This window comes from Tamandua tetradactyla, chromosome 16 (assembly GCF_023851605.1).
Source record: "Tamandua tetradactyla isolate mTamTet1 chromosome 16, mTamTet1.pri, whole genome shotgun sequence".
NCBI classification, from domain to species: domain Eukaryota; kingdom Metazoa; phylum Chordata; class Mammalia; order Pilosa; family Myrmecophagidae; genus Tamandua; species Tamandua tetradactyla.
The window spans coordinates 76,865,039-76,885,738 of NC_135342.1; the positions used below are offsets into that span (position 1 = coordinate 76,865,039).

The following is a 20,700-nucleotide window of genomic DNA, read 5'->3' on the forward strand; positions in this document are numbered from 1 at the left end:
ATATGTGCTAAGAGTTCCATTGGTGGATAATTAGGTACCAGGCAGAAGGACACTATGGGGAGGTTTTAAATACCACATATTTGTTCTCTCCAAATCTTGAGAGTCCTCTACCATTACATTAATTGCTAATCTGCGTATAAGAAGGATCCATATAGTCATGGGTAAAGCTTCCGTGGGACTAGGAGGCCCCAGATTGGTGATAAAAATTTTAACAGGCAATTTTTTTTTTTTTTTTTTTAGTATAAATGATGGTCAGGTTACAATATTTTCAGTGACTCCTGTTCCACAGTATGTGGATTTAGGATTCTCAACCAGTGCAGCTGCATAGACCAGCACTAAGGCCAAAGTATCTTGTTTTCCCTGTCTGTATGGTCTGAGGCACAGGCAACAACATATTATTGTCATTTCCCCTTTTCAGCTGCAAAATGGCTGGCCCTTTAATTTGTATTCTTGGGGCCTGCATGTGTCCTACCATTAGCATTTCTATGGGGGCAGGTACGATAACCCACTACATTGCATTCAAGTGAGTTGAAGCCTTATAGAACCTTTTAGTCCACTGCTACAAGGACTTCTTATCATCTTTTAGCTGTTCCTTTAACGAAACATTCATTCTTTTAATAAGGCTTGCACCTGTGGGATTGTAGGGCAGATGGACATCCACATGATGTCCTGATCCATGGCCCAAGATGGGGCTGTTTGTCCAGGGAAAGGGGTAACTTGATCACTGTCTGTGTAGACACACCATACAGAGTGCTCACTTTCTCCAAACATCAGACAGTGGCCTGCTAGTTTGCCTTCCCTATCAGGAAAGTTATCAACAGTCCTATGGTCATGTCCATGGTGGTAAAGGCATACCTCACCCTCTCTGAGAGTGGAAGGGGATTGATGTAATCCACTTGCCACAGGATCATCAGGATTTGTGACTGGCTGATGTGCCCCATTTGATGTGATAAACTATTTGGTTGACACAGGGAGCATCGTGGGCATTCTCTGGTGATGTCCACTAGCTGTTGGCATGTGATTGGCAGCTGTAATTGGCTTTTATTGTTGGCAGGCATCCCAGATGTCTTTCCACAATTCTTGTCTCCAGAGGGGTGACCTATGACTGTCTATTGGTCTTGCTTCCAGGTTGCCATCCAGATCGTAAGGCCTTTATAAACAGCCCAGCTGTTGGTACAGATAGTTAACATGTCTCCTGGCACCCAACTTCTTTGCCAAAATCTTTCAGTTTGCTAAAGCTGCCAGAATGTAATATACCAGAAGTAGATTGGCTTTTATGAAGGGGATTTATTAAGTTACAATTTATAGTTCTAAGGCCTTTAAGATATCCAAACCAAGGCATCCAGAGAAAGATAACTTGACTCTGAAGAAAGGCCTATGGCGTCCATGGTTTCTCTGTCACATGGGAAGGCATGTAGTGATGTCTGTTGTCCTTTTTTCCCAGCTTCTGGTTTCAAATGACTCCCTCAGGTCCTGTAGGTCCTTCTAGCATCCCCTGGGGCATCCTCCTTCTGCATCTTCAGACAACTGTGTCTTGGCCTCTGCTCTCTATTTTGGCTCTGAACCTCTCTTGGTGAGCTCTTTTAAGGACTCCAGTAAACTAATTACTGGAGACCTTGAATAGGTAAGGTCACATCTCCCTCATCAAAAGTCCAGTCCACAGTTGATTGTGTCACATCTCTATGGGAACAACCCAATCAAAAGGACCTACCTACAATTGGTTGGGTCACATCTCCAAGGAAACAACCTAATCAAAAGGTCCAACCCAACAATAGCTCTGCCCCCACAAGATTGGATTAGAAGAGCATGGCTTCTCTGGGGTACATAACAGTTTCAACCAGCGCATGATTCATGCACTACATTACCATCCATACTGTTCTTAACTCAGCTCATTGACTGCTCTGCATAGTGTCAGTCTCCCACTATTTAATGTCAATACTGGGTTATACTGCCCTTATTGTCCATGTGGGAGACTGTCCACAAGTATATCAGTGTACCAATCAGTGTGCCTGTTTGGTACAATGACTCAGGAATGGTACCGGTGCCTTCTGTAGTGGACATTTCAACAGCTATTTCAGGTGCCATGACTTTAGCTGTTGAATCTTCTATATAGGACACTGGTCTGAGAATTCTGTACATTTCTTGTACTACTCAGAGGACTCATAGTAAAAATGCTACTCTGTAGCAGGTAGGCTTTCCATTTGGTTAGTATGCTCAGTTGGGCATTTCCAGAGAATGCCTTAGAAGCCATGTCGGTTATCCATCCCTGAATGGGGACGGCCATTTTCAAGGTGACTGTATATCTTTGTGTCAGTCCCTCTACTTACAATAAGGCAATCTATGCAACATACAATTCCTTTTCCAGGGGGCTATTTCTCAGTTCTGTTTCTTTCCATAATTGTGACCAGAAGCCAAGGGGTATTCATTTAGAATGTTACCTCTGCCACAGACCCCACCCAAGGCCAATATCAGTGCTGGCTATGTCGAATTCATAGGGCAGGTCTGGGTCTACATCCCCTAGTGCTTGTGCCTGTGCTATGGCCCTTTTTTGTCTTTTCAAGACCAGCCTGTTGGATGGGAGATAACTCCTAGGGATGAGCCTGGCCCTGACACTATGGGATCAACAATGCCATCCAGGCCAAAAGGGGAAAAAGAAGAATAACAAATAAGGTATCAGTGACTGAGAAGGTTCAGATAGAGTTGAGAGGCAATCTGGAGGTCACTCTTATGCACCATTCAGTTAGACATTGCTAGTATAACTTGTCAACCCCCAACTAAAACCATTCTTGCCAATCCTAAAGAACAGAGAGGGTGTAATGTAAGATTCTATAAAGGTTTCATGTCCTAAGGTAACTTTCCAGAAACCTACACCCTCCCAGTGTGTCCCCAGACCAGGTAAGCCCTGAAATGCAGAGGGGCCACCTCTCCAAAATATCAACTAATTTCATCTCCCTATCCCAAATTATCAATAGCCTCTTCCAACGTGAAAAAAGTTGGAATGGACATAGCCCAAATACCTCTTAAGAGTGGAGAAAGATCAAAGGTGATGGTGGAGTTATACAGAGAAGATAGAGTTTAACAAATGAGTATGATTGCTGAATAAGTGTATTGATATTTCTTTTAGTCTCCAGTATCTTAGGGAAGCTATATTCATGATTGCATGGTATGTGAATATATAATATATATCAATAAAAATAAATAGTTACAAAGAGATCAAAGGAGAAGATAGAGTTATAAAAGAGAAGTTAGGATTTAACAAATGAGTGTGACTCCTGAATCATTATATTGGTATTTCTTTTAGTCTCCAATGTCTTGGAGCAGCCAGAAGGGAAAACCTCAAATTGTGGAACTATAACCCATACCAAACTCTTGAAACCTTCCATAACTAACTGTTGTGGTGTGCTTTGCAATTTATTACTTTTTTATATGTATGTTATTTTTCACAATTAAAACAAATGAAGAAGAAAAAAAAAGCAGCCTGTTGGGAGGTAGCCCGTTCCCAGGGATGGCCTTTCCTAATCAAAACATACAAAGGTTTTAACATTTTGTCTAAGTGAAGAATAAAAGGTCTCCATTACCTCCCAACAACCCATTAGTTGTTTTGGCGTTTGTGGCATAGGGAAACATAGTACTTTATCAATTACTGCATGTGGAATTTTTATCTTACCCAACTATACAACACCTAAGAATTTAACAGAAAAACTAAGGCATTGCATTGCCATTTGTCACGATTAATTTCCCTTCTCTGACTCTTAAGATGAGATAACAATGAGCCTGATGCTTCTTTTAGTACTGAAAGACAGTTACAGGTTATCATGACGTCATCAATGTAGTGAAATACAGTTACAGTGGCAGGACCTTTCCACTTAGCTAAATGCTTTGCCTTGAGACCATGGCAGATGGTCAGGCTATGTAAATAGCCTTGGGAAACATGGTGAAAGTCCTCTGTTCTCTTTCCCAGGTGAAGGGGAAAGCAAGTTGATTGGCCTTATTTAAGGAAATACTGAAGAAAGCATTAACTAAATTTAAAACGAACTAATGATGACATAATTGAATGCTAATTCCTTGTATTAACCTATGGAACTGCTGCATACAAAGGTGGCATTACTTTAGCCTTTGCTTCCCAAACTTTTCCTTCTTCTTGTGTTTATCATCAGATAAAGAATCTGTGGTATCCCAAGCTTTTGGCTCCCACCCTGGATTAATCAGTATTCTCTGAGGCACTTTATGTCCTCTGACTCAGGCATACCTGCATGCACCAGTCTCTAACTGATCTTCTACTCAGTGCAGGTAATCAGTCAGAGTCCTTCATTTCCACCTGGGCAAGGTGTGTACCTCTTTCTAGTTTTAATTCCTCCTCTAAATGGTGTACAGTGGATTTTGCTACTTGTTCTGCCTCAGTAACCATTTGCAGGGCTCCTAACAGGGCCCATGCTATCACCACCCCTATTTGGTGGTTTTTTTCCTTTTCTAAAATTTGCTTGCCCTGCTTTCTGTTGCAAAACCATTAGTAATCCCACTGGAGTTTTCAGGGCACTGCCCTATTCATCCAGGAGGGCAGCCACTAATCCCCATATGGCTGATATAGGCCAATTTGGGAATTCCTTGATGGATTCCCTCTTCCCAGAACACATACCACCCTCTATGGCCCGCAGCTCTATGGTTTGGCTGTCTCACCAATTATTCCAACCCAGTACAGCCCCAGTACCAAAGAACATGCTAAGCAGAGAGTAAGGCATAGTTTATTGGAATTTATGAACAGGAGAAGATCTTTCCTGGTAATGGCCATCTGAAAAATGAAAGTCAGTGCTCTGTGAAAGGTCTGGGAGTGCAAGGGAACAGCTAATAAGGGTTTAGGACAAAGACATATCCCAGGGTTTGAGAACAGAGTTTCAGCAGGTCCTGTGACACAGGGGTCTGGAGGTTTGTTATCAATAGTGGTCAAGAGAGGGGAATTTTTATGTTTTGTTTACAATACCATCTGTATGTTCTTTCCTCCCCTGTGAAGATCTGATGACCTTTAGCTTATCTCAGTCATTGTAGGTGGCTCCATGAAGTAACTTATATTCAATATGGAGGAGGATGGGCAGGCCCTGGGACATCACAGACAGCAAGAAGTAAGGAGATAAAGAAGGGGGTAGATGTGAAAGACATGTGAGCACCAGAAGAAGACTTTTTTTTTTTTTTTTTTTTTTTACATGGGCAGGCACCGGAAATCAAACCCGAGTCCTCAGGCATGGCAGGCAAGCATTCTTACCTGCTGAGCCACCGTGGCCTGCCCACAGAAGAAGACTTTTTCTTTGTTTTGATTTAAGGGAATGAAAGGGCGTTCAGAAGGAATCGCATTCTCACACTGGGGTTAAGTGCTCTGTCTGGATGATAGTGCTAAGGCTCAAGATTTGAGAAGAACTTGATGTATGAAGAGTTGGAGGTTGAGTGTTCTAAGAATAGAGAATAGCAACTATGGAGTTGTAAAAGGGGAAAAAGACAAAGTCCCTATTGCTGTGGCATTCACCCTGTGATTAGTTACAGATTACAATTGTGATAAGAGCCTTAGAGAAGTGGGGTGCAGTGAGAGGGTAGAGCAAGGAATCAAACCATTCTTTCCCAGGAAAGGGAAGGGCTCCCCTGAACATGTGACATTTAAGCTGAGATGTGAAGAGGGAGGAGTTAGTCCGGAGAAAGGCCTTCCAATCAAAGATGTCGTGTAAAAAGCCCCTGAGGTCAGGAGGAGTTTATCCAGCCCAGGGAACTGAGAGAAATTTGTCTGGAGTTAAGTGAGGGAAAGGGAACTCATGCTGAACGTTGAGGCTGAGGAGGCAGACCAGGGCTGGCTTAGGCAGGATCTGTTCAGGATTTTGAAGAACATGTGGGAGCAGAGGGGAATCAATGACTCAGTCTGCCTTCAGCATTCAGTAAATGAAGAGGTACCTTTGAACTGGATCTTGAAGGACAAGCACATGCCATATCAGCTTAAGAGAAAAACAGCATTCCTGTCCAGAAATAAGATGGTACATTCACCGCCATGGATGCTAGAAGCACCACACCTTTTCTATGGGTTGCTGTTACTGTGCTACCTACACACTGGATTCTGATTCATTTTCCTGAAACTGATTTCATCACAATACTCCCCTGCTCTTAAACTTACAATAGCTGTTAACTGCCTGAAGGATAAAGGTCAGAATCTTCAAACTGCCATTCAAAATTCTACAGTTGTATTTGACAATGAAAATACTTATTGTTAAAACTAATTCCCAAAGTCTCTTCCCACCCATCAAATGTATACAAACTGAGAAGTGATTTAAGAATAATAGGGTGATAGCTTTTGAATTAAACTCCCTGACAGGGAAGAGAACTCCTTGATCGCTCTGTGTTCCCGAGTCCTAGGACAGAGAAGAGGGTTCTCAGACTTGATAATGTGTTAGCCTGTTTGGTTACATAGTCAAGGAAACATTTTTGGGGGAAGAGATATTTCTAATAAGTCTGCACAAATTTATTATTTTTGTGTGTGTAATTTTATTAGAGAAATTAAAGGTTAACAGAAAAATCATGCATAGAATGCAGATGTCCCATATACCACCCTATTATTAACATCTTGTATTAGTGTTCACACAATGCAGAATTCTTTCATTATGGAAACTGTTCAAAGTGTGAAAGCCTACAACTGCCAAATATTGGATCCATCAAAAGAAAAGGTTCTTTGAGTCTCTTCACACTTGTAGCAAATCATATCTAAGACTGTGCTACCCCAGTCAGCAGGCATTGACCACATGTGACTATTGAGTGCTTGACATGTAGCTAGTGCAACTGAGGAACTCAATTTTTAATTATAACTAATTTAATTTAATTTAAATTTAAAAACTGTATCTGTGTAAAATATTTTTCTGTTGCACACAACTTAATTGTTTCAGAAGGACTACAATTCACTTTCTTTGAGAATTGAAATGCACTGGAAGTATATAATACACATCAGACTTCAAAAAAAATGAGCGTAAACTACCTCAATTTTTCATGCTGAGTACATCTTATAATAATAGTTTGGATATATTGCCTTATAAAGCATAGTATTAAATTAATTTTATCTGTTTCTTTTTACTTTTTTTTCCTGTGGCTGCTAGAAAATTTAAAATTATGTGCATAGCTCTCATTATTTTTCTTTTGGACAGCACTGATTTAAGGACTGCAGTGGCTACACATGCCTTCCCAGTGTAGAGGCTAGAATAGGAACCAGGAGTAAGAGAAGAAGAAACTTTTATCTAATGAGGCAATGCTGGTAATGTATTAGGTGTTACCTTTTGTTTTTGTTTGCTTGGTTTTACAAGTATCAGAAACCAATTATTATTAAATTGAATAAATAAGTGTGGCTTATTTAATAAAAAGGGATTTAATTAGAAGGATACTGGGTAGTTCATGAATTGATGAGAAAGCCTGTGAACAAGGTCAAGTTAAAAGAACAGGAGCCAGGGTATCACAGGGATCTTGTGAGCAGGAATCAACTGATGTCACTGTAAGAATGAATGAGCTCCAACTGATATTTCTGCTCTTTGACATTCTACTCATGCTTTCAAAGCCTAGGAGAGAGTTTCATCAACTCTTGGCTAAGGTGGGGCAAGACCTGATTTACAGTCCCAGCAGGGCTGCATACAAGGAAGTCGGGTGCTGTTATGCTCAAAAGAGATCGTTATAGACAGAACAGCAACATGAACAACAAGTATCCACTAAGGCAGGCAGGATGAAGTTCCATGGGATGTTCTGTCCAACATCAAGTCTATCCTTTCTCACAAAATGTGCTTCCTCTTCTTGCTTCCCTGTTTCATTCATTAAGCAATGATTTTTTGGCTGCTGTTATACACAAATTGGAACCCCAGGCCATCCAGCCTGAAAATCTAAGTAGTGTAATGCATTCTTCTGCTCTTATATTGTTGCTTAACATGCTCTATTAATGATTTACTCATGGGTATATGGGTTAAATCAGAACATTGGTGTTAGAAGTGGCCTTATAGGACATCTAGATAAATAATTCATAAATATCAGTCTGTAGTTATAACAGAATGAGCAGCCAGCGGGAATGAAAACACATCAGTACCAAAAGACAGTTTTGATTCTCTCCTTGGATGATTATGATGATCAGCCAGGACTCGGAAACCACAGAGCTAGATGAACCCCCTAACTGTATGTACTGAAACTGGTCAAGTTGTCAGAATTCAAGTTTCTTAACTTTACATTCAGCTTTCTTTTTACTGTACCCTATTCATCCCTTCCATTCAGATTTCTTTTTACTGTGCCCCATTCATCCCTTCTTTTCCACTGCTGCCAGGCTATCCCTGAATTGATGACTAAATCTTACTAGTTTATGACTGTCACAGATTCCTGTTTTTCCTTCCTCCTGCCTTTTTCATTCATTCTCTCACTGAGAAATATTTTAGAGCATCTCTTACGTTCCCTGCACTTTGGTAAGTTCTGGGAAAACCACCCCTGTCTTGAGAGTATTTCACAGACTAGTATCCAGGTCCCCCTTGCTGTCATAGTGAGAGGGGCCATGGCAGGGAACCTACTCTGGATTCCAGAAGCTCAGAGAACTTTCCTTGGTGAAACGACAGCTAAACTGAGACCCAAAAATGAGCTCGAGTTTGCTAGATAAAAATGGGAAAGGGGCAGGGAGGAGTGAAGGCGTATGTCAGATGGAAAGGTCTTTTAATGTTGCATATTGTGTAAGCGATGAGTCTAGAGAGTCAAACTCAAGTCAGAGCCTAAAGACTATATGTTAAGTGGGTAGGATTTCATCTGAAGGATGCCATGAAACTATTCAACTATTTTAAGCAGGAGAATGGTGCCATTTAAAAATTGCACAATAAGAATTGTATCATTCTTAGAATCACCCTGGCTGAAAGGGAAGAAGGGAAATGAAGGAAGGAAAAATGAAAATGAAGATGGAGAGAAAAAGTCTGACTCTTAAATTGTCTTAAACATTCTTTTCTTTTAGGTAACTCAGTTTCTTTCATATTAGTTTTCTATTTTACGTGATTAATCCTATTACCTGTGAGAAAGAAATCCAAATCTGTGCTGATGGACCAGGCTTTCTATACCTGCCTTCTAGCCTTTTCCTCCTAACTTTCTAGCCCTGTCTGACACATCTCAATTTACTGTCCTATAGCCAAATTGATCTTCCCATCTCTCCAAAATTTCCAATTTACCCTTTATTTAAATACCACAATGTCTTCTATTTCTGGAATGATGCCTGGAATGATGTTTTCTCTTCTTTTAACTTTTCAAATCCTACCTCCCTCTCAGGGTGCAATTCAAATTTCACGTTCCTCTTGCATCAACCAAAAATGATGATTCCTTTTTTCCTGAATGCTGACAGGGCTGTTTTACAGTTTCAATACTTGGCTATATACTACCTTTTACTATTACCTAGCGTGATTACAGGTTCAGGAGGGCAAGTTCTGGGTTTTACACTTAACTGAATCTTTCACAGTTTCAAGCACAGTTCTTAATATACTCAGTAAATACTTATTGAATGATTTAAGTGAAAAACTCTTTAAAATGGGTGAGACAGCAGTTTTAAAAATTATATACATCTTCTAATAATTTACAAGCCAGAAAACCCAAGAAGTCTACCAGCTGAATTGACTTTTTTTTTTTGTTTTCACCTTACAAAAGAAAAATTTAAAAAGAAAGGAAAAGCCAAAGATGTGGTAATGAAACCAGTTTACTTTCCTAATTCTATTCAAAATGTTCTGTTCAATTAAGAGGTATATCTTTGGAATTTCTAAGGAAGTTTTTAAAGAAGCCAGTTGCTATGGGGATTATGAAGAGAAGAAACTAAAATAATAATAATGAATTAATTTTTGCAAATGAAGCCACCAGGTCTAATCCTAGAAGGTATTTGGGAGGGCCAGAGGAGGTTCTCAGAAAGAAAAAGAGCACATTATAATTGTGAAAATCAAGCCACAGCTGAGGAGGATGTTTGTTTTCTCCAAGGGGAAGGGCAAGTGACACGTTTACTAGTAAGAAGGAACAAAAGAAAGATCTTAGAGTGCTGGAGAGTTAAACAGTCTCTTTACCCACAGTAAGTTTTAACTTCTAGCAAAAAAGAGACCAGGTTGCAGAAGTTAAAGCCAGTAGTTAAAGGAAAGCTGCTAGGACTTTGAACTGTGCCCAAGGCAGGGGCTCTTGCCTTTTGTACTTTACATCCTGCTACCATTCGTTCTAAGAATATGAGTCCCCCCATTATAAAAACAAACGGCCCATGATTTTTCTAAGAAGGACAGTTATATGTTTGCAGCTATTCTGTTATCGTGTTTATTATTTAGAGTAAGTTTTGCAAATCTAGAAATGCCTTTTGCCTTTTGGAGAAAATTTTCCTGTTATAGCTTTAAAATAGAAACAAACAAAAGTGCTTTTCTAGATTACTACCTATGTGCTGAGAGTATTCTGGAAAAACCGATAGCAGGTGTGTACAGCTCTGCACATGTGCCAGATGGTGTAGGTTAATGGAGAGTGAATTGTTAATAATTCTGATGCCAGTTCTATCCTTCTCGGACTACTTTATCCCACTGGTATGCTCACAGCAGTTGGGTTTTCCTGATCTAGAGGGCATGCACCAGCCTGGACAAGGGTTTTTGAGGCAGAAGTCAATGTGTAAGAGAAAGAAATCAAAGTTTTCGTTTTGAAGCCCTATAAGGTATAAAAGGAGAAGAGGACTAATTTTGTGATAAGGAGGAAAAAACCTAACTAGATATTAGATTCCTTTGCTTAGAAAAACACAACTCTTTGTTAGTTTTTAAAATTACAATTTATTACAGAAGTAATATATTTTTCATTGTGACTAATAGGAAAACATAGAAATATACAAAGTAGAAAAATGGGAGCTTATCTTCTTTACTTTTCCAATTCCAATTCCTCAGAGGCAGTTCCTGTTAAATCCTTTGGTTTTATAAGTTCATACTAAAAGAACACTCTTTAAACAAGCTGTTTATATCTTTTAGTTTTAAGATGTCTGTTTCTGTTAGTAAGAAGACATTGCAAAGTTACATGCGCTTTTCCTTCCAAACATGTCTACAGATGTTTATTTTGCTGTGTTTTTATATTTAGTGAGGTTTGGCCACGATTTAGTACCACCATTGGGTGGCAGCCTGAATCATAAGCCCTTCAGGAGCAAATACGTCCTTAGTATGGGGAGTCTATGAAATCCATCTTATAATTGACAGTTTTGTGCAGATGTTTTCAAATGAAGTGTTGAATAAATTTTCCTAACAAGAATGAGAGAGCAAGTGCACATATAAGTGAGCAAAGGAAATATCTAGTGACCAGCCGTCTGGGAGAAAATCCCCTCTTCCATTAAGCCATTTCTCTCCTGCCCATCTACTCCCAACCATCCAAGAACCACAGAACCCTCTTAACACTGCAAGGATCAAATGAGATTACAAATGTGGAAACACCAAATGTACAAAGATGTGCAGTTGTGAAGGGTGGTGATTATTACAGCCCGGATGCAGTTTGAACACCTCTTTTTTGGGGGCATGGTTGATTTTTAAATGGAATAGTGTGTATGAAATATTGCATGTCCTTATTTTCTTTAAATCTTCTTAGGACCAAATGTAAGATTTTTTCGTTCTGCTGTATTGATAGAAAATTAAATCTAAATCATTATTGCTTCTCTCCTATCCGAAACGTAGTGGACAGGTGTGGAATCACACAGTGCCAAAGTGTAGGGGAAGGTCCCTCTCGTCATTGACCAGGTCACACTGTGTAATGAGGAGATACCTATTTTCCAGCCAGCTTAGTCTTTTTAGATTCTGCTCCTTTCTGGGTACACTACACAGATACTCCTTTGTCTTGCCAGATCTAGTCTCACTGGACCTTCAGATCTTTGACTCTTCCCAATTTTGAGGATGTCTTTCCTCGTACTTCCTATTGCCCTAAAAGGTACTTCGTCTCTCCCCTTTGCCTCTACAATATGTGACCATAACTCTTCAGCAAGTTTAGGCTTTCACAAGAACAGAGAGAGCTGTAGATTTTAAGAAGCTACTTGGCAAGAGATATTAAGGGGTTGGCTATCTTCTTGCAACTGTTGCGCTATAAATAGAGCCTAATACAAATTAATGACAGCTATCTGGGTGAACAAAACACTAGAAATTGTCTTCATGATTTCTTGACTGCATATGAACTAAAGAGATTTTTCATCGAACTGCAATAATTCCAATATAAGATAAAAAGGAAAACATTTCTTCATTAACTCTAGAGAGCAATAAGTATACTAATTTCTAATTTACACTTGTTGATAATAGTTCCCATAATTTTAGTGAATATTGTTTCTCTGGGCTGGTAATTGTATTTGGATGTCTATAGCATCATTCAAACTACAATGAAGCTATGTTGCTTTTTGTTTATGCTACCTAGTGCATGGGTGTTTGGAATGGTTGGTCTTGATTAAATCACCATTTAATCAATCACTAATTAAAAGGTATAACTGTTTGTTATTTATTAGTAAGTTTTAAGGAGAAAAATGTTAAACTATTTTACTATGGAAAATTTCAAAACTATTGAAAAGTAGAGAAGAGAATAGTCTAATGGACCCCCATACGCTCATCAGCTAGCTTAATTGACAACTCATGGCTAATCTTGTTGCGTATATTTTGTCCCAGTTTTTCTCTCCCCTTCCAATTATTTTGAATCTAATCCTAAGCAGTGTGTAATTTATCTGTAAATATTTCAGCAGCTATTTCTAAAAGATAAGGATTTAAAAAATATGTAATCACAAATCCCTCATTACACTTAAAAATTAAACAGAGATGAAAGAACATTTTAATTATCTTTATTCTTACCAATTATCTTATAATTTACCATCTAATTTAAAATTAAAATTATATTTATGTCAACAGCAAACATGCACACATACTAATGATGAATAAGATATCCAGGATATATTGTTAAGTGAAAGAGCAAGTAGTAGAACAATTTTTTATAATGTGGTTCAGTTTCTATTGTAAACATTATAAAAAACTATAGTGCTGTGCAACAATAGCATGGTGGCAGAATTCTGACCTGCCATGCTGGAGATGTGGGTTCGATTCCTGGTGCTTGCCCATTCAAAAAAGAAAACAACTATGCACCTATGTTTGTTTATATGTGTAAAAGGGTTAGAAGCATACACTCCAAACCAAGAATATGATTACTTTTGAAGTAAGAATGATCAAAGTTGGTATTGGGGATAGGGAACTTTAACTTTCAACCTATTCAGTATTTTTGATTTTTTAAAAATATATGTATATTATTTTTGTAATTACATTTTTTTTTTTCATGGGCAAGCACTGGGAATCGAACCTGGGTCTCCAGCATGGCAGGTGAGAACTCTGCCTGCTGAGCCACCATGGCCCGCCCTGTAATTACATTTTTTTTTGCATTTAAAAAAATTTTTTTATTTTTATTTTTTAAATTTTTATTAATTAAAATAACAAGAAAGAAACACAAACATTCTGAGTATATGCTCATTCTGTTCTACATATATCATCAGTAATTCACAATATTATCACATTGTTGCAAATTCATTATCATGATCATTTATTAGAACATTTGCACCAATTCAGAAAAAGAAATAAAAAGACAACAGAAAAATAAAACGAAGACAGAAAAAAAAATTTTTACATACCATACCCGTACCCCTCCCTTTCATTGATCACTGGCATTTCAAACTAAATTTATTTTAACATTTGTTCCCTCTATTATTTATTTTTATTCCATATGTTCTACTCGTCTGTTGATAGGGTAGGTAAAAGGAACATCAGACACAAGGTTTTCACAATCACACAGTCACATTGTGAAAGCTGTATCATTACACAATCATCATCAAGAAACATGGCTACTGGAACACATCTCTACATTTTCAGACAGTTCCCTCCAGCCTCTCCATTACATCTTGGATAACGAGGTGATACCTACTTAATGCATAAGAATAACCTCCAGGATAACCTCTCAACTCTGTTTGAAATCTCTCAGCCATTGACACTTTATCTCATTTCACTCTTCTCCCTTTTGGTAGAGAAGGTTTTCTCAGTCCCTTGATGCTTGGTCTCAGCTCATTCTAGAGTTTTTCTCAATCCCTTCATGCTGAGTCTCAGCTCATTCTAGGATTTCTGTCCCACATTGCCAGGAAGGTCCACACCCCTGGGAGTCATGTCCCACGTAGACAGGGGGAAGGTGGTGAATTGCTTGTTGTGTTGGCTGGAGAGAGAGGCCACATCTGAGCAACAAAAGAGGTTCTCTTGGGGGTGACTCTTAGGCCTAAATTTAAGTAGGCTTGTCCTATCCTTTGTGGGGCTAAGTTTCATATGAACAAACCCCAAGACTGGGGGCTCAGCCTATAGCTTTGGTTGTCCACACTGCTTGTGAGAATATCAAGAATTCAACTTGGGGAGGTTGAATTTTCCCCCGTTCTCATCATTCCCCAAAGGGGACTTTGCAAATACTTTTCTGCTCATTGATCAGATCACTCTGGGATTCATCAGGGCAGCACTCTGGACAAACCAACAAAATCTCATGTCCTACCCAAGGTTCCATTACTTAAGTTGTTCAACCAACTATCTATGTAAGTTATATTAGGAGATGCACTAGTCAAAATATAAATTTTATACCAAATAAGCATTTTTTGCTTTAGTCTCACACATAAATTGAAATTTTAAAGTATTAATTACCATCTATTTTCAGCACGCTGCAGTAATGACATTCCTTTGTTCTTCCTCATGCAAAAACATTTTTAAATTTGTACATTTAGTCAGTATCATTATACACTCTAGGCATTCCTAGATTATACCATCTCAATGTTTATTGTCTATCTTTCTTTCTGATTTCATTTATACCCCCAGCCCTCCTCCCTCTATCATTCTCATGTTCAGCTTCATTCAGTGTTTTAACATAATTCTATTACAGTTAGGTAGTGTTGTGCTGTCCATTTCTGAGTTTTTATATTCAGTCCTGTTGTACAGTCTGTATCCCTTCAGCTCCAGTTACTCAATATCTTACCCTATTTCTATCTCCTGATGTTCTCTGTTGCTATGTTGTTATATACTTCATGACTTTATCCTGTCTTACAGCTACATAATATTCCATTGTATGTATATGCCACAGTTTGTTTAGCCACCCGTCTGTTGATGGACAGTTTGGCTGTTTCCATTTCTTGGTAATTGTGAATAATGCTGCTATAAACATTGGTGTGCAAATGTCCATTTGTGTCCTTGCCCTCATGTCCTTTGAATAGAGATAGCATATAGATGGGTCCTGTTTTTTAATCCATTCTGCCAGTCTATGTCTTTTGATTGGGGAGTTTAATCCATCAACATTTAGTGTTATTACTGCATGGGTAGTACTTTCTTCTACTATTTTGCCTTCTGGATTTTATATGTCATATCTAATTTTCTTTCTTTTTACTCATAGTCTTCATTTCTACACTCTTCTCCACACCTCTCTCTTCTGTCTTTTCATATCTGTCTCTAGTGCTCCCTTTAGTATTTCTTGCAGAGCTGGTCTCTTGGTCACAAATTCTCTCAGTGACTTTTTGTCTGAAAATGTTTTAATTTCTCCCTCATTTTTGAAGGACAACTTTGCTGGATATAGAATTCTTAGTTTACAGTTTTTCTCTTTTCGTAATTTAAATATATTATCCCACTGTCTTCTTGCTTCCATGGTTTCTGCTGAGAGATCTATGCATAGTCTTATTGGGTTTCCCTTGTACATGATGGATTGCTTTTCTCTTGCAGCTTTCAAGATTCTCTCTTTCTTTTTGACCTCTGACATTCTGATTAGTAAGTGTCTTGGAGTATGTCTATTTGGATCTATTCTCTTTGGGGTACACTGCACTGCTTGGATCTGTAATTGTAAGTCTTTCATAAGAGTTGGGAAATTTTCAGTGATAATTTCCTCCATTAGTTTTTCTCCTTCTTTTCCCTTCTCTTCTCCTTCTGGGACACCCACAACATGTATGTTCGTGCGCTTCATATTGTCTTTCAATTCCCTGAGTTCCTGCTCATATTTTTCCATTTTTTTCCCCTAAATTTTCTTTTTCTTGCCGGATTTCAGATATTCCACCCTCCAGTTCACTAATCCTATGTTCTGTCTCTCGAAATCTACCATTGTAGGTTTCCTTTTTTTTTTTTCATCTCTTCAACTGTGTCTTTCATCCCCATAAGTTCTGTGATTTGTTTTTTCAGACTTTCGATTTCTTCTTTTTGTTCACTCCTTGCCTTCTTTATATCCTCCCTCAATTCATTGATTTGGTTTTTGATGAGGTTTGCTATGTCTCTTCGTATATTCTGAATTAATTGTTTCAGCTCCTGTATGTCATTTGAATTGTTGGTTTGTTCCTTTGACTGGGCCATCTCTTCAATTTTCCTAGTGTGATTTGTTATTTTTTGCTGGTGTCTAGGCATTTAATTACCTTAATTAGTTTATTCTGGAGATTGCTTTCACTTCTTTTACCTAGGGTTTTCTTGCTGGATGAATTTGTTGTCTATCTGTTCTTTGACATTCAGTTCAGCTTTATGTGGACCTCTAGCTTAAGTTTTGTTTAACAGAGGAGAATTTTCCAGTTCTTGTTTTCTTGTTTCTTGCCCTGTTTGTTTCTTCCCCCCACACACACTTAGGAGGATCTACTTAGGTATTATAGACCCCAGCTGGATTTTCCCATACCAAACTGGCCTCGTGTCTGGAGGAAAGAGTCACCTGCGTCGGTTTTCCCTGAGGGTGTGACCCAGCAGGTTGAAAGACTTTCCTGTGAAGTCTCTGGGCTCTGTTTTTCTTATCCTGCCCAGTATGTGGCACTTGTCTGCTGCAGGTCCCACCAGCATAAGATGATGCAGTACCTTTAACTTTGGCAGACTCTCCCTGCTGGGGCATGGTGGAGACAGAGGAGAGGTTGTAGGCTGGTTTTAATAACTTCAAATTGCCAAGCCCTGGTTTCTGAATTCCTTGAGGGAGGGATTCCACCTGAGTTGGGCTTCACCCCTCCCCTGGGGAAGGTACAGGCTCCAGAAAAGCCCCCAAAGGAGCTTGTTTCTGCTTATGCCTGGGGCAGTTGCGGCCTGAGAAGCCCCGCTGCTGTATTCAAAGGTTGTCAAGCCTTTGTAGAAACACAGCCACAAAAACCTCTGTTTCCTTCTTTTTTTAAAATTTTTTTATTTTTCCGTCAGCCCTGCCCCCTTGGTGCTGGGGCAAAAATGAGCAACCTCCACTTTGACCAGGTTCACCTGAGCTGGGGGCCTATTTTTAGTAGTCAGAATTTGTTAATTAATTCCACAATTGGCATTTGATTGCGCTCAGCCCCTGCTACCGGTAAAGTCTCTTTCCTTTCCTCTCTGGGAAGCCGCTTGTGGGGGAGGGGCATCGGCCACCACAGCTTGGAGAACTCACGGTTCTAGGGGTGCTCACAGCTGGTCCAGACTGGGGTACGCTGTGTGTCCGGTCACTGACGTGGCCCCAGGAGCTGTTCTGAACTGTTTCTGGTTATTTAGTAGTTGTTCTGGAAGACGAACTAAAATGCACACCTTGTTAAGCTGCCATCTTTGCCCGGAAGCTGTAATTACATTTTAAAAAAGGAATTCATGATAGGATGAACTTAAATAAGTTATGTCAGTATATGAAATCAGAGACATTCTCAGGTCAGAATTTCCTATCCAAATATAGTTCCTCTGCTGTGTGAAATTATTCCTGATTACCCAGAGTAGTACTAGCTAGCATTTTTAGAGTGCTGACCATCTGCCAAGCACTTTGAAAATGCTTTCAGTCTGATTACTTATTTTTCACCACAAACCCTTTGAGGGAGGTTTGGTTATTACTCCCATTTCACAGATGAAAACACACACTCTAGAGCAGTTAAATATTTTGCCAGGGGTTTGGAAGAGTTGGAACCAGGCTTGTTGCTCAGGTAATGAGACTCCTAGCCCAGGCTCTTAATCACTCCACCATCATTCCATTTCCTGGGTTTGAATGTCTGACTCTTAGGAATGAATTTTGTTATTTTTTTGAATTGTTATTTTGTTTCATGCTTGTATGGATCTTTTGTTGCTGAATTTCCATATTAGCTTTAACTCTTTCATTTTTACATATAGTCTAGCTCAAGCAAGAAAGAGTATTACTTCCTCTCATTTTCCCCCTTGTCCATAGAATCTGATTGGCCTGTAGGACTAAGAGGAGAAATGACCCCAAAAGAATTTCATGCTTTTCTGATTCAGGAAAATTTAAAATATTCTTAAAGATCTCTCCTCATACTCTTATTTTACGTGGTAGGAAACTGAGGTTTGAAAGCAGTAAGTGGCTCATGGCAATCCGAGGACTAGAGAGAGGATTGTATCATGGTTAAGTGCTTTGATACTGAAGCCAGATGGGCGGGTTTGAATCCTACCCTTGTGTGCTGGTTTGAAATGATGTATGTCCCCTAGAAAAGCCATGTTTTAATCAAAATCCCATTTCATAAAGGTAGCATAATCTCTATTCAATACTGTATGTTTGAAACTGTAATCAGATCATCTCCCTGGATGGTATGCTTTAGTCAAGAGTGGTTGTTAAGCTGGATTAGGTGACAACATGTCTCCACCCACTTGGGTGGGTCTTGAGAAGTTTCTGGAGTCCTATAAAAGAGGAAACACTTTGGAGAATGGGAGATTCAGAGAGAGCAGAGCAGAACAACATAGCCATGAGAAGCAGAGTCTATCAGCCAGCAACCTTTGGAGATGAAGAATGAAAACGCCTCCCGGGGAGCTTCATGAAACCGGAAGCCAGGAGAGAAAGTAGCAGATGATGTTGTGTTTGCCATGTGCCCTCCAGATAAGAGAGGAACCCTGACCGTGTTCACCATGTGCCTTTCCAGATAAGAGAGAAACTCTGTGTTTACCATGTGCCCTTCCACTTGAGAGAGAAACCCTGAACTTCATCAGCCTTCTTGAATCAAGGTATCTTTCCCTGGATGCCTTTGATTGGACATTATTCTATAGACTTGTTTTAATTGGGACATTTTATCAGCCTCAGAACTGTAAACTAGCAACTTACTAAATTCCCCTTTTTAAAAGCCATTCTGTTTCTGTTATATTGCATTCGGCAGCTAGCAAACCAGAACACCCTTCCAGTTATCAGCTGTGTAACCTCATGCAAGCTATATAACCTCTCTGTGCCTCAGTTTCTGCATCTGAAAATGGGATACAAATAGTGCCTAATTTATAGGTTATTGTAAGGATTAAGTAAGTGAATATGTGTTAAACCTTTGGTATAGTACCTCAAACACAGTAAGTGTTCGATAAGTGGTGTTAATCTTAGAATTCATGCGTCCTACCTCTCAGTTGATTGCTTTATGGTTGTACCACCTTGACTGTCATGACATCTTTTAAATAAAGTAAAATATTTTAATAGTATCATTTCTCATTAGAATTAATAATAATTCTTCTGTGAATATTTTTAAAAAAGAACACATATTTAGCAAGCATCATCTTAACCATTTTTTCCATGTGGGATATTTCCATGTAATTACTGGAATAATTTAGAATAAAGATGAAATGATATATGTCTGAATATATTGAGGTATTAAATTATATAATACATAATTTTAAAATTCAGCCAGATTCCTCATTTGCATAAATATTTGACTGCATTAGTAGTTCCTTAGATAAATTGAGTCCAGCTACTAACTTATTTCAAATGCACATTAGGATTATAAAAGTGCCACTGGAAACTCATTTGAACTTAGATTTCCAGTAAAGGAAACCTTTGATTTTTCAATAAAAGAGGAAATATCCATTCTGGGTACATGCAGATGATACAGATTTAGTAATGATACGTTTTCCAATTGCAATCACTTACTGCCTTTTTTTTTTTTTTTTTTGCATGGGCAGTTACGGGGAATTAAACCCAGGTCTCCCGCATGGCATACTTACTGCCTTTTAAAGAGAGATTCATGTGTTTCCAGTTCTCTATGAAGATATGTTGCTCTAGCAACTTTGACTAATAGCTGATTTTAGATATATGATTCTGTCCACATTTTAAATTGTGTAATGTCAGTTCTTTACATTGAGCTATTATGTAGTAAGTTAAGATATACTTCTATTATTATTAGGTATTTGTGGTAGACATTGTAGGTTGCTTAATCCATGGTTATTTCCACCAGCCTTGTTTCTTGCTAGTAGAACCCTAATTTTTCTCTAATATTGGGTGACCATTTGCTTCAGGAGAAGTTGGAGCCTCCCCAAGACTAGAAGGGATGTGAATCTTGAATAGTCTAAGCCAGAAATTCTAGTTATTATCCTTCTAGTGATTGACTTAGGCATGGGTATGTAAAACAACTCTGGCAAATACTGAGGGAGAGACTCTGATAGTTGTCCTCTTTACAAAGTGCCTAGAATTGCAAAGTTCATCTTATGTCCTTGGGGGGAACCAGCCTAACAGGACAAGCTAATGTGCTTAGGGTGGCAGAATAGAAAGATGGAAAGAACCAGGGTCCTTGCTCATGTTGGTGAATTACCAAGCAAACCCAGTTGGAGCCCTTGGACTTCCTGCTTTGTGACATAACAAAGGTCATTATTTAAACCAATTTTAGTTGACCTTCTCTTATTTTCAACTGAAAACTTATGTATTAAGGTTGCCGTAGCAAATGACCACAAACTGCTTGGCTTAAAACAACAGGAATTTATTCTCTAATGGTTCTGGAGGCTTAAATTC

General features: G+C 38.9%; 1 protein-coding gene across 4 annotated transcripts in view; it reads left to right on the forward strand.

Moving 5' to 3' along the window:
* The window catches only part of LOC143659822 (uncharacterized), a 35,151-nt gene that overhangs the window by 2,321 nt on the left and 12,130 nt on the right, over positions 1 to 20,700 (forward strand). For 3 of the 4 annotated variants that reach the window (XR_013163765.1, XM_077133141.1, XM_077133143.1), the window contains exon 2: positions 7,167 to 7,273. The exons of the other annotated variant lie outside the window; for it this stretch is intronic. Coding sequence is in view for 2 of the 3 variants with exons in the window: in XM_077133141.1 (XP_076989256.1) it covers positions 7,167 to 7,172 (6 nt within the window). In the remaining variant the exon portion in view is untranslated. The remainder of the gene's footprint in view (positions 1 to 7,166; positions 7,274 to 20,700) is intronic. 4 annotated transcript variants of the gene reach the window in all.